The 12,230-nt window shown below is 32.5% G+C and overlaps 1 protein-coding gene across 6 annotated transcripts in view; it reads left to right on the top strand.

Moving 5' to 3' along the window:
• The window catches only part of CNTNAP4 (contactin associated protein family member 4), a 205,235-nt gene that overhangs the window by 149,191 nt on the left and 43,814 nt on the right, over nt 1-12,230 (top strand). For all 6 annotated transcript variants that reach the window (XM_064403135.1, XM_064403134.1, XM_064403139.1 and 3 more), the window contains 3 exons: nt 4,414-4,520; nt 6,702-6,821; nt 9,146-9,343. In XM_064403135.1, coding sequence (XP_064259205.1) covers nt 4,414-4,520; nt 6,702-6,821; nt 9,146-9,343 — 425 coding nt within the window. The remainder of the gene's footprint in view (nt 1-4,413; nt 4,521-6,701; nt 6,822-9,145; nt 9,344-12,230) is intronic.

Raw genomic sequence — 12,230 nt, 5'->3', positions numbered from 1 at the left:
GGTCAAAAGAATCTAATGTGAGAATCTGCATATTCTTTAGTCAAGCACATTAAAGGATATCTAAGCAAGATTATGAGTAAATTATCACCCAATTGTTTCACAATATAATTGACACCAATTTCTGTCTGATTTACCATGAATTTTCCATTGTTCACAGTAACTTTGGACCTCCTAAAATGCTCATCTCAGAGTTTCAGTTTAGAAGCCATTTCCTCATCCATGAACACAGCCATTTCTTACCTATGAAAGATGGTACATTTTTTTATGTAGCGATTCCAGCTATTTTCTGTTTTGATTGGCCATAAGATGTAAGTTTGTACATGTAGTTTTTAAAAAGATGGTAAGTATATAAATAAACAATAAATTATGTTTAAAGCCACTATGTAAATCTCAGTATATATAAATCCAGCATTATTTGGAGTATACAAGTGTCAGAACACTTAACTTTTACTACTTTCTCACACTTCATTTACTTGAGCTTATATTACTTTCATACTTCATCAAAATTATGTGTGTTTTCTCAAGATCAGTGATACAAAAGGAAAAGCACCTTTTTGTGGGAGATTTTTTGTTGGTTGGTTTTGTTTTCTCTAATATTTTCTAATGTTAATTCATGTTTCTTCTTCTATATTGACCATTGTACTTTCTTGCATTGGCTCCCAATCTAAACAAAGATTTAGTTTTCAGTTCCTATCATGCTAAGCATATGTCTTCCTAATTTATCAAAATAGAAGTTTAATCCACTCATTTTTATATTTCATTATCCTCCTTGTATTTTTTTTTCCAAAATAGACTGCTTTTAAAAATCCTGTCTGGTCTTGTTCTTGCTTCAGGGACTATTTCTTTCCCGGTTTCCTTGCACAGTCTCATTTAATTCAATATCTGCAGCTCATAGTTTGGAAAAAACTTTATGTCTCTCTTTATCAAATTAATTCTACATCTCACCATAAATCCCAGGTGATAAAGCACATATATTTGGCAAAATTAAAACTGCTTACATGTTTTAAACAATATTTGATAGGCAGCTTGTATTATCCTGTGCACCACATTGTTTGAGAAAAAAATGCTTTCTTCCTACCATGATTTTTAAATGTCTTTGAATGCCCTAAGCTAATGAGTATTTGTGTTCCTGATAGTAAATATCTCCCTACAGGTGAGCAGAAACAAATCCCTTCTTTGTCTTGGAATCTTTATGCAAGTCTTTACATCTTCAGTTCCAAATCATGAAGCATGGCCCAAATTCCGGAGTTATTGATGGCTTGTGTAATAGAAGTGATTGACACCTAAATGTAGTCCTTGTAGTGCATAAAAACAAATAAAATTTACTCTTTGCATAACAAACTGGATTTATATGCAATAGTAAATAAACTGAAAACAATTCTATTTAATCCATTCTTTGCCTCACATATACACATTTAGCATATGAAGAAAATTCTTTATGGGATATACAGTCTTCATGGAGAGATGTTTAGTTAATAATTAATTTTTCTGAATATAAATTATTAACTTTTAAATTCATTTTATACAAACAAATGCCTTACCATTTTCCTATTCTCAGTTTTCTCAGTCTGATAAAATTTCTAATTCCTTATCTTAGTCTTAAATTGTTATGACTGTTTTCAGTCATCAGTCTTTCCGTGATCCCTCCATTAGGCATTTTATTACATGATAACTGTATATTGTTGTTTGCTCATATATCTCTTATGCATGCAAACAATTATCTTCATATATTTCTCCTTAATATCGTTTCTCTCAGCTCCTTTATCAATATATATTGGTTTAATAACTCCTAATTAGCTATAAACCATTCACAAAATCACTTTAAAGGACACAGTGTCATTTAAATGCCTTACAATGTTAGCATATTTATGCTAACTCTCTGAGGAGAGAGTACCAGATGTGTCTGTCCTAATTATATTGAGCCCTACACAGAAACATACAATTTCCTACCAGGAGCTCTTGGCTTTTTGTCCTGCCAGCAGCACAGATTGAATGAGTTTATATCTTTAAAAAGAAAAAGCCAAAAATAAAAATTACGATCACAGTTCTGAAATAATTTTTTTCACATTTTTGTTTTAATGAGCTGAAGAATGAAGAAATAATAGGCATTAAAATGCAGCAGTTATTTGTTTTTTAAAAAGGATATTTTAGCCATAATTTAGAACCAAGATAAAGAAATAGTATACAAAAAAGTGTGTCCAGTTGAAAATTGACATATAAAGGTCTTATTTTTCCCTTTCTTTATCACTATATTCATATTCTGGATCAGTATTCTCCTTTCAACATTAGTTTATAGTTATTAATAGGCTGCTGCCTTGGTTTAAAATATTATATTATTTTCGGAAGCCATACACTTAAAAGCATATTATCAAGAAATACATAGTAAATGTTTAATCAGCTGTTGCTTTTCTTATTTTAGCAGACATGGCGATGAACCCAAAAATTCAATTCTATAGATAAAGTATTAGAAATACTGTTTCAAATATGAGAAATATTCTTCTTTAGAAAATTAGCTTGTTCAAAGAAAGCTGTGTTCTAAATCTTACTTTGGAGTAGGGTCACAGGATATCATGTAATTTACATTGTCTTTGATGTGGCTGGTGGCTACTTTCCATTATACATTCTGAAGCAGAGAAAAGTTAATGTTAAAAGATTTAAATTTAACGTTAAAAGATTTAAATTATACTCAACTTGTTTTCACTTTCATTAATATTGGCTCAAGCATAATCAATTTCTTCGAAGCTTTTCATCTTGTGAACAATATTAGGAAGATTAATTAGTAGGAACAGGGAGTCAATACAAGTAAAGACGATGTAAAACACAATTTTGGATAATGTCTTTATCAAAAAGGCCTAAGACACAAAATGTGACTAAAATAAAAGCAGACCAGCTGTCAGTGAATGCACCGAAGGTCTTGAATGGCAGTTTTACTAGAGATTTGTATTTATAATAACTGATGATTAGAAAGACAATTAGAGCGTTTACCTAAGAAACATTAGTATGCATATTTATGTAGTTCTGTCAAACAAAGTATTTAAAATCAAAATAATTGTAAGCCTCGTGCCTAAATTTTATCTTCAAGCTCCAAAACAGAATTCATTGAGACATATATCATCTGTTGACTAGTCTTAGGAATACATTTTTTTGAGTGAGAGAATAGATACAAGATTAGCTGTTTCACTGCCAAAAAAATGTCACAGATTTCCTTGAAAACAGGTGACATCCATCAGTTTACTTACTTTACCTATACTTCACCTGATACTTATATTTTTAACTCTCTTCTGTGAAAACCACTTATCCTTGTTTATAAACATGAAAGAAAGATAAAGTTCATTGAGTGCAATGAGCAGTGAATGTGTAAAGACCCTGAATTATTCATATGGCAGATGTGTGAAATGCTGGACTTTCTGCAATCCTAATTCAATATTCTCCTAACATTTCATGGATGAATTAAAAGGTATTTTAAGATCCTGTGAATGTTAGTGAGCATGTTGGTTTTGTTACGTTTTTTCCTGTGGCTAATGTAAACAGTACAGTCATTTTACACTTTCTGAACTGTATCATACACATAAACTCAGTGCAGTTAGAACATTAACCAATTTCTAAGGTGAAAATCTACTTAATAATTGGTTAAAAGCTAGTGAATAATTTCTTGAAGTGTGCAAATCTATTTAATATATTTTCATCTGCATTTTAAAAAAAATATTTTTGTTCATGTCACAATTATTTTATACTTTAGTATAGTGCTGCACTCCTAAACACTAAGAAGTTACAGGTAAATTATTTTCTCAGTCAACATTATATACTTAGAAGAAAGTAATCAAAACTCTTCAGGATCTTGGTCATATTATCAGAATGGAAACCAGCTTTACAAGGAGATAGTTATGTTGGAACCGACATACTGAACATTTTCTAAGATAGAAAGTAAATAGGATTTTGGAATAAGAAGTAGATGTCAGGTGCTGTGGTTAGGTTTATTTGTTAGGTGATTTGTTTTATTATTATTTTTACAAGAACAGAAAGAAATCTTCTGTAATGTTGCTTTGTTTTGATACATGGTGTTGAAGAAATCCCAGTCATTGTAAAACTTGCCATCGAATTATCAACACATTAATCTTTAATTGGTTTATTAGTCTGTATTGAATTGTGACCAGTTGAATGGTAATAACAATTCTGTATCTTAAACCTTATTTCTGTTCTCACAAGCTTGTTACATAATTAAGATGTTTTTATAAGCAAAAGGAATGCCAGGGAAGAAATTATCTTAATTTTCTTTTCTTTACATTGGCATCCTTACCTATGACCTTGATGACTTCCTTCATATTATACTTCTTTTCCAGGATTTTTCTTTTCTTGCTAAGTACAATAGTAAGAAGTCAAAAGAATGAAAATGCACATTGTTTTTCATTTTAGGTGTTTGCCTAATTACTGTGAACATGGTGGTGAGTGCTCACAGTCCTGGAACACTTTCCACTGTAACTGTGCCAATACTGGTTACAAGGGAGCTACTTGTCACTATCGTAAGTCTAAGGTGTTTTCTGATTTCTGACGATGCTTTTACTTCTGCTTGAGTTTCTTCACCACAAAACAAAACAAAAAGACAAAGCAAACCAAAGTAAAAACCATTTGAACTTAACATTCATAAAATGTTTTCAGACATAAAAATACTCATAATTTTGTTTGATGAAAGGCCTTGGGAACTCAAAAAAAGGTAACAAAAAATTGATTGAAAATTTAAGTGTTTTTCTTTTACATTTTTTGTATTTTATATAAGATAGCAATATCCTCTCTCATCCATATAACTCCAATTCCTGAATCAAAGTATCATTTAGAAATATGGTAAATTCATCTGTATTCATCATAACAACTAATATTTATTATTTCTGAGCCAGTGGGACTACATGCATGTCCAAAGATAATCCTGTGCTAAACCTCAAACACAAGTTTATATAGTTTGTTGGATCAGGAAGTAGATTAGAAGAAAATAAAATAAACACATTTTGAAAGCCTAATTGAATGTAACTTAGGTACACAGGAGATGCTTTACTTTGGTACTGCTATCAGCATGTTCTGGGAAGAATTAAAAATAAGTAAGCTGTTTTTCATTACATGCCTATAATAAGTAAAAATCCATAGAAATTTACTGTTTATTTTGTTAAGTTTTTTTTAATAAAAAGATTGTCCTAATCATCAAATAAAGAATTCTATACTTATATATTGTTTATATAAAATCTATACAATCTGTTTTGGCAGCTTTTACAAAAAGAATGTGTGGCCACCTAAATGGGATTCTTTGAGAAATCACTGATTTTAGAAGACTGTCTATTTAAATCTTGTTCATACAAAGACAACACCAACCATAAATAACAGTATTAAGAAAAACTATCTAAAACAGAAAATATGCCAATAGTAGCTTTTGAATACCATGTTGTACCCCATTGAAGTCTGATGAGCCCAGAGTGAAGATGAAAGTTATTTGATTCATTGCAATTTGAAAAGTCACAAATTGAATCATTTCTATGAGGATAGAGGGAGGCTAGGGTTTCCTGATTATTAGGACTTAATGAGAAATGTAATAATACTAGTTACCGATAATTTTTTTATTGTCAAAAGTAATAATGAATAACTGAACTTTTGTAATTTCTAAATTTAGCTAAAAGTATTTACTGTAAGGAACCATGAAATTGCACTTGAAAATTGGAAAAATTGTTTATTATGGCTATTTCATAGAGTAAGTAAAATAAATGGTTTGTCTCTTTTTATAGTTGTTGCCATATAATGTCAGTAACCATCAGGCAAAAAAATAGAAAGATAACACTCTTTAAAATCATAATTTATTTAAAAAAGTATAGCACTCATAACTACTTTTCATTATTAATCTAACAGCTCATTCTTTTTGGCAGAATTTTTTAAAGTTTTGATAACTGATAGAGTGCCGTTTAATTTTGAGATGAAAGATAAAAACATTATGACTGCTCAAAAGAAATATAATAATTAAAGAGAATTTAGATAAATGTGTCCAGCTGTGACATTACCATCATGTTTTCTGAGATCCAGTTATAGAGGTGGACTCATTCATCTCTTTTTTGTCTCAGATATTTGATATATAAGAGGTATCACAGATTTTTTTTAGACCTAGACTGATGTAAATTGTACATGACAGGGAACCAAGGAGCTGTCATTTTGTCTTTGCTAATTTCGTTCTTTTACTGAAATCTCTGACAAGTCACTTGCTTTTCCGTTTAAAATGGGAAGAAACTAAGAAGTGTGAAAGCCAAAAAATGCTTATCTTGTGCTTTACGTTGCAACAACAGCAGCAACAGAAATCGGTTTTGGTTGAGGTAGTTAATGGGGGTTTCCTCAAAATCAGATTACCAGGGTCTAAGCAATACCCTTGGCATTCTAGCATTTTTCAGCAATTTTTCAACTGTTTACTCCCCTATATCTTGTGTTTTTCTCTGAGATGTTTTGAGTTGGAAATACAGAATAAAATGCTTAAAAATGCACCATGTGGTCTCCACGATAAATAAAACCAAATATGCTTAACAATTTCTAATAAAGATATAGTTTTGATTGCATTAATTTTTCTTCATTCTTTAGCAGAGAACTAAATGTCAAGAGTCATGGACATTTTTTTTAATTCTCTGAATAAAATGTAAAATCATGCCATTACATTTGTGATGGAATATGTTCTTTTACAGCCATCTATGAGCAATCATGTGAAGCCTATAAGCACAGAGGGAACACTTCAGGCTTCTACAATATTGATTCAGATGGAAGTGGCCCCTTGGGACCATTTCTCGTATACTGCAATATGACAGGTGAGATGAGAAACTTCCTTAACTTACAGCTGTGACTGTATGCATGCTCATTATATTGAAACATGAGTTATCAAGTGAGAAGTCTCTGCAGTTTTCGAATTTAATGTAACCATGAACAACAAAATGAAGGTGACTACTTAGCTCAAGATATTGGGCAAATAATTAGGCATAAAAATTAGAATTATAACAGGATTCAGGCTGTGAGTGTTATGCTTTGCATAATGGGGCATGTGTTCCATATGGAGACAATGTCATACTTGTTCATTTTTGGGGAGCAGCTTTGTTTTCATTGAAGTTGCAACTTCTTGAGGATACTTACAAAAATGAGAAATAAGTTATGTTTTATGAGAAATTTTCTGACTTTCTCCCATAGTCTTGAAAAATTTTAATTTAGATCTGGCCTTTATTGGAAGGAATATTGATATTAAATTTCATCTTTCAAGGTGATCTTTTAGAGAATACAAATGCAATTGTGAGATGCTTGCAGCTTCACCTTTGGACACCCTCTTGCCCTTCTGCAACCAGTTCTTTAAATCTGATAATGTTTATAACTAGAAGTTTTAGCTGTCAGAATCTGGTTTTGTTCTGCTTTTTAACACAGCAGTTGATGTTATCTTTGTATGGTATATAGTATATTGGTATATATCCTTTCAATGAAGCTTGAATTTAAATGGCTTTTTGAAATTTATTACTGCTGGATTTATGGCTGTCTCCTTTACTGTTTACTTAGCTGCTTTTATTTGAAATGCTTTCCAGCCAAAATGACTGGAACATTTTATTGTTTTGTTTGGCAAAAAAATTATTTTTACACAGTTAGAGCTTTTTAAAAGAATGCATTAATAAGCTAGATTTGAACTGGCTAGAGCTACATATGCCCTAAGTGTTGAAAACTTGACTTAGAAACCTTATAGTAAGATTTTGATGTTGACTTGAGCAATTTACCTAGCCTCACCATGTCAGCTCCTGACTTTGACTTCTACAGTGAACTGTGCTTGCTCACCATAAGCACATTTTAGATTGTCACAGGCTCTTAAAAAAAAAAAATATTCTATTGTCCTGTGAGACTAAAAAGAGACCAAAGAATCATAGCAGAAAGATGACAATTTTTCTAAGTGGGTATAACTCTCCAAGGTACAGTGTAGTGTCTGATTTATCCTTGTGTGTCCATGAACAGCTGTTCCTGTTTTCCTCAGTCACTCCTTATTCACCACATTAAGCAAACATTATTGATCAGTTCTTCATCTCAAGATGCATTCTGACAGGATGAATCCTCTATATTTGTTTTGTTCCCAGTTTCCTCATGACTGGTATTCCCTTTTCCCACCAGAGGCAGGGAAGGCAGATGCCCACATTTCTTACTGCAGTACCTTGTCTTTGACATTCATGGGGCTCTATTTTCAGGCAGCTGGGAGGGAGGTGCCATTTCCTTTTTATTCACGGAGGTCAGTTTCAGAATCAAAAGCCTACAGTACACACTGCCAATTTAAATGCTACAAACTTTGCTGTTATCCGTTTTTCTTTTTTTGGGTAATTTTGTGAGTGTGATGAGTTGAATATCCAAAGTGCTTGTCTTCATTTTTATGTTCAGTGTAATGTTTAGATGTATTTGTGTCTGTATGTATATCCATCTACCAAAAAAAAACCAATGCAAAATGATAGAAAACAGCACCCAAAACAAAGGAAACAAAATTTAAATTCACATTTCTTGCTGTCTGTTTCTTGACAGTCTAATTATGTCCTTAATAAAATTTTATAATTAGATAAAAAATATTTTGTTTAGATTTTCTGACTGTTCTCCTAAGTGACCATCATTCTTTCCTCTTTATGGATATTTTTATATGGTCCATCATATGTGGCCTGAAGGCAGCTGATGATATAAAATATAGGTCTAGTAGTTAGAATACTGCTATTAGAGTGTCTGAAATATTATACCAATACTAAAATTTAGGAAAAAAAATAAGATTTCTCATGGTTTGGGTTTTTTTTTTTCCAAATTATGCTGGCCATAAATGTGATCATGAATCTGAACTTGACTGTCCCAGATGGGCTTTAACTGCAAGCCTTCCCACCCCTACCTTGAAAGGGGTTTTGGTCAGGAAAGTGAGAGTTACAGGTTTTGAAAGTGAGCTGAAACAGAATAAGCTCATTTTTAACCTATTCACAGGTGAAGAGTCTTGGCAAAAATACAAAATAGAAGAATGATACAAGCCTTCACCATGACTACTGTTATCTTGAAGTTTGGGTGATTTCATCATACATGCTCTTTCCCTCACTAACTTACACAACACTCTGCTTCTTTTTGCTTTTCACATGTGTTTTGAAAGATGCAACGTGGACAATTATGCAGCATAACAGCACCAATCTAACCAGAGTTAAAAGTGCTAATCGAGAGAACCCACACACTGTGTTTTTCAAGTATTCTGCCAGCCTAGACCAGCTTCAGGCTACAATAAACCTGGCAGATCACTGTGAACAGGAGCTTGCTTACTACTGCAAAAAGTCAAGGCTTTTAGATAAGTCAGGTAAGTAAAGCAGACAAACCTTATTATGTTGCATCATGGCTTTTATTTTGCTGGCTACTAAAGTTATTTATTTCTATCAAGGCTGTGGTGTTTTGATGCTATGGAGTTTGAACTACTTCAAATATTGAATTCTCAGATTTCTGTAAGTTGCCAAGAGATTTTTGAACCAGGAAAATGCAAATGTCGATTTATAATTATTTTATTTCAGAGAATTAAATTCACAAGTTAATTGCTCTCATAAGACTTTTAAATTAACAGAGATTGTTATTAAGATCCTCTCTTGTTTGGTCTTCCAAGAATTTTTTAATTTTTAAAAAGGAATTAAATTATTACTGAAGAAATAGTTTCCTAAAAGAGCACAAATTAGTGTGTAAGATACCAGCAGAAGTTAATGTGTGCACTTAATGTGCATATTGTGAGTACTTGACAAAACACATCAATAACATTGAATTTCCACTATCCAGTATATGCACTCTTAGAAAGCTCAGTAGTTAAAATGTGGATGATTGACAAAATTATAATTGCCTTAAGAAATAAGGCAATTATAAGAAAAGTCTGATATACTTAAAGAAAAGTGAAGTTGTGCAGTGTATTTAAATTTTAACTCTTACTGACACAGAGATGGTGTTAAAAGACTTTACTCTGAACACCTAAGCACTCTAAATAATGTGGAGGTAAAATCTTCATTGTTTACTTTTTTTTAAAAAACTTAGTGAAGTTTTTTGGCTTGTGCACTAGAAACTCTTAAGATGCTAAGAACTGATTCCTTGGCATTTTTTCCTGCTAAGCAGAGAGAACGCCTCTGCGTGAAGCCCTCTCTGGTTCTGTGTCTAAGCTCCTTCCTTATACATTCTTTCTCCTTAATTATGGCATGGATATCTCTGGGCTTCTTAGGCTGGTGTTTGCTCTTAGAAGAATATCTGTTTGAAAACACCTCCACAGCAAAAAAACGTGAACCTGCTGCTTTAGGTGTCCCGATGAACCTTCTTTTTACTGTGGGCTCCAAATTAAAGCTATGTTTAGATGTTCAAAAGCCTGGTTTGCCTCAAGCAGTTTAAAGACTAGTTTTTTTTTGTCCTGGGAGTTTGCATGTACATGTGCTAAAATAATTCACTATCTATATTGTTATGCTGTTTATACTGCATATAGCTGCATATTTATAATATGCACATAGATGTGCTAAAATTAATGTTTTAAAGGTGTGCAATCAGTTGTGATAAGTAATTTAAAATTTAGTTTTGAATGCTAAGAATAAATAGATGTGGAAGAGACCAATATGAGACTTCTACAAATTTTCAAAAATAATTCTTTTTTAAAACACAGTTGAATCACTCTCATTTCTGCTGTTTACAATCTTCTCTAGGTATGCCTGAGAAATAGAAAATTTAATGATGGTTACATAATATATTTTTTGGAACATAAAATCCACCTAGTAAATCTTGACTGTATTTTAGGAATGCATTGTATTCAATCAGCCTGGATAGCATTTGCAAATGATCTCATTAAAGAAGTCTATTTATGTGATCATTATGAAGAAATCTCTAACCATTTTAATTAATGACTTTATTTTGCCTAGACAATACTTTCTGCCAAGGCAGTGAAAAAAATCCCGGCTAATCGGTATGAACTTGCAGCATTTCAGTAAATACTCTCTCCTCACCCTGCTGTATGAGCAAATAACTGAGACCAGCTTTTAAACATACTCCAATGTCCCTAGTGAAACTTTGGGAATGCTAATTCATGACTACAATATAAACCTAAGGCATGCTGTTAAAGCAGCAGAAATATTCTGCTTTTTACAGTTTTAGTTGCTAGAACCTTTTTAAAGTGTTGTCTAATAAATTATTTATACATGGTCTCTGGATTTTCTTCCTCCTGTGATGGTTTGCAAACGCAAACACTGATATTGGACATTGATGCCATTATGCAAGCTTGACTTTTCAAAAAACTGCTCACACTGTTTTTTGGCCTGCTGGGCTGACAGTTGTGTGGTAATGAATGCAGTCAATATGTTCACGATCTGAAAGATTGTCAGTGTAACAGAGGTCTTATCTAACCGTGAGGTTTAATAAGCAGTGGCGCTTGTAAGCAAAGTTGAGAGTGGAATAAATTTCAGCTTCTTCATGGGGGCCAGGTGCTGAAAATGGAGCTCCAGCAGAAGCAAAAAAAAAGTGCATCTATAAAAACTTCTATAGTTTAACAGTACTCGATTTCTTCTTGTGCCTTGACTTTCATGTATCCATCTCCCTTCTTCCATCTCATTTGAGTTGGTTTATCTTTATGCTTCATATCATTTCGCTATCGTGTGTTCTGTAGATATTTCTTCTGTTGCTATACTTGCTTGGCAATATCTTTTAGCTTATTCTGCAGTACTGTGACATTAAAGAAACTATGTTTTATCATTTTGCTACAAACAATGCTGACTGGATGCACCACAGAGAGATGTGATAGTCCTGGGCAACATCACTTCTGCTCATCAGATATATCAATTTACTTATGGGACCACCATTAACATGATTTCTGTTGTCTCTGAGTATATAAATTCTGAATCTGCTGTCCATGACTGAACAGCTGTCTTTGAGCATTTCTGATTAACACTGCTACTCAGCTACTCAAGGCTCATCACAAATATGGGTAGTAGTACTCTGTAGTACTCTTGGTAGTGGGATGAGGCCATTTCTGTGACTTCCCTCATTTCTGGTGTTTCTGACATCTGAAATTGATCTTTACTAGGGAATATAAACTATCCTGATTTTTAGGATGATTATGTCTCTGCTTTCATGGACCATTTTAAAATGAATTATATAAATTGACTGCTTAAGATTAATTATTCTAATATCATGGCTGGCTGAACTAGGTACTGTGAGTTCCCTTTTGTACTAATGCA

This window comes from Passer domesticus, chromosome Z (genome assembly GCF_036417665.1).
Source record: "Passer domesticus isolate bPasDom1 chromosome Z, bPasDom1.hap1, whole genome shotgun sequence".
Taxonomy (NCBI): Eukaryota; Metazoa; Chordata; class Aves; order Passeriformes; family Passeridae; genus Passer; species Passer domesticus.
The sequence above is the reverse complement of the archived record's forward strand: the minus strand, read 5'-3'. Positions and strand labels throughout refer to the sequence as shown.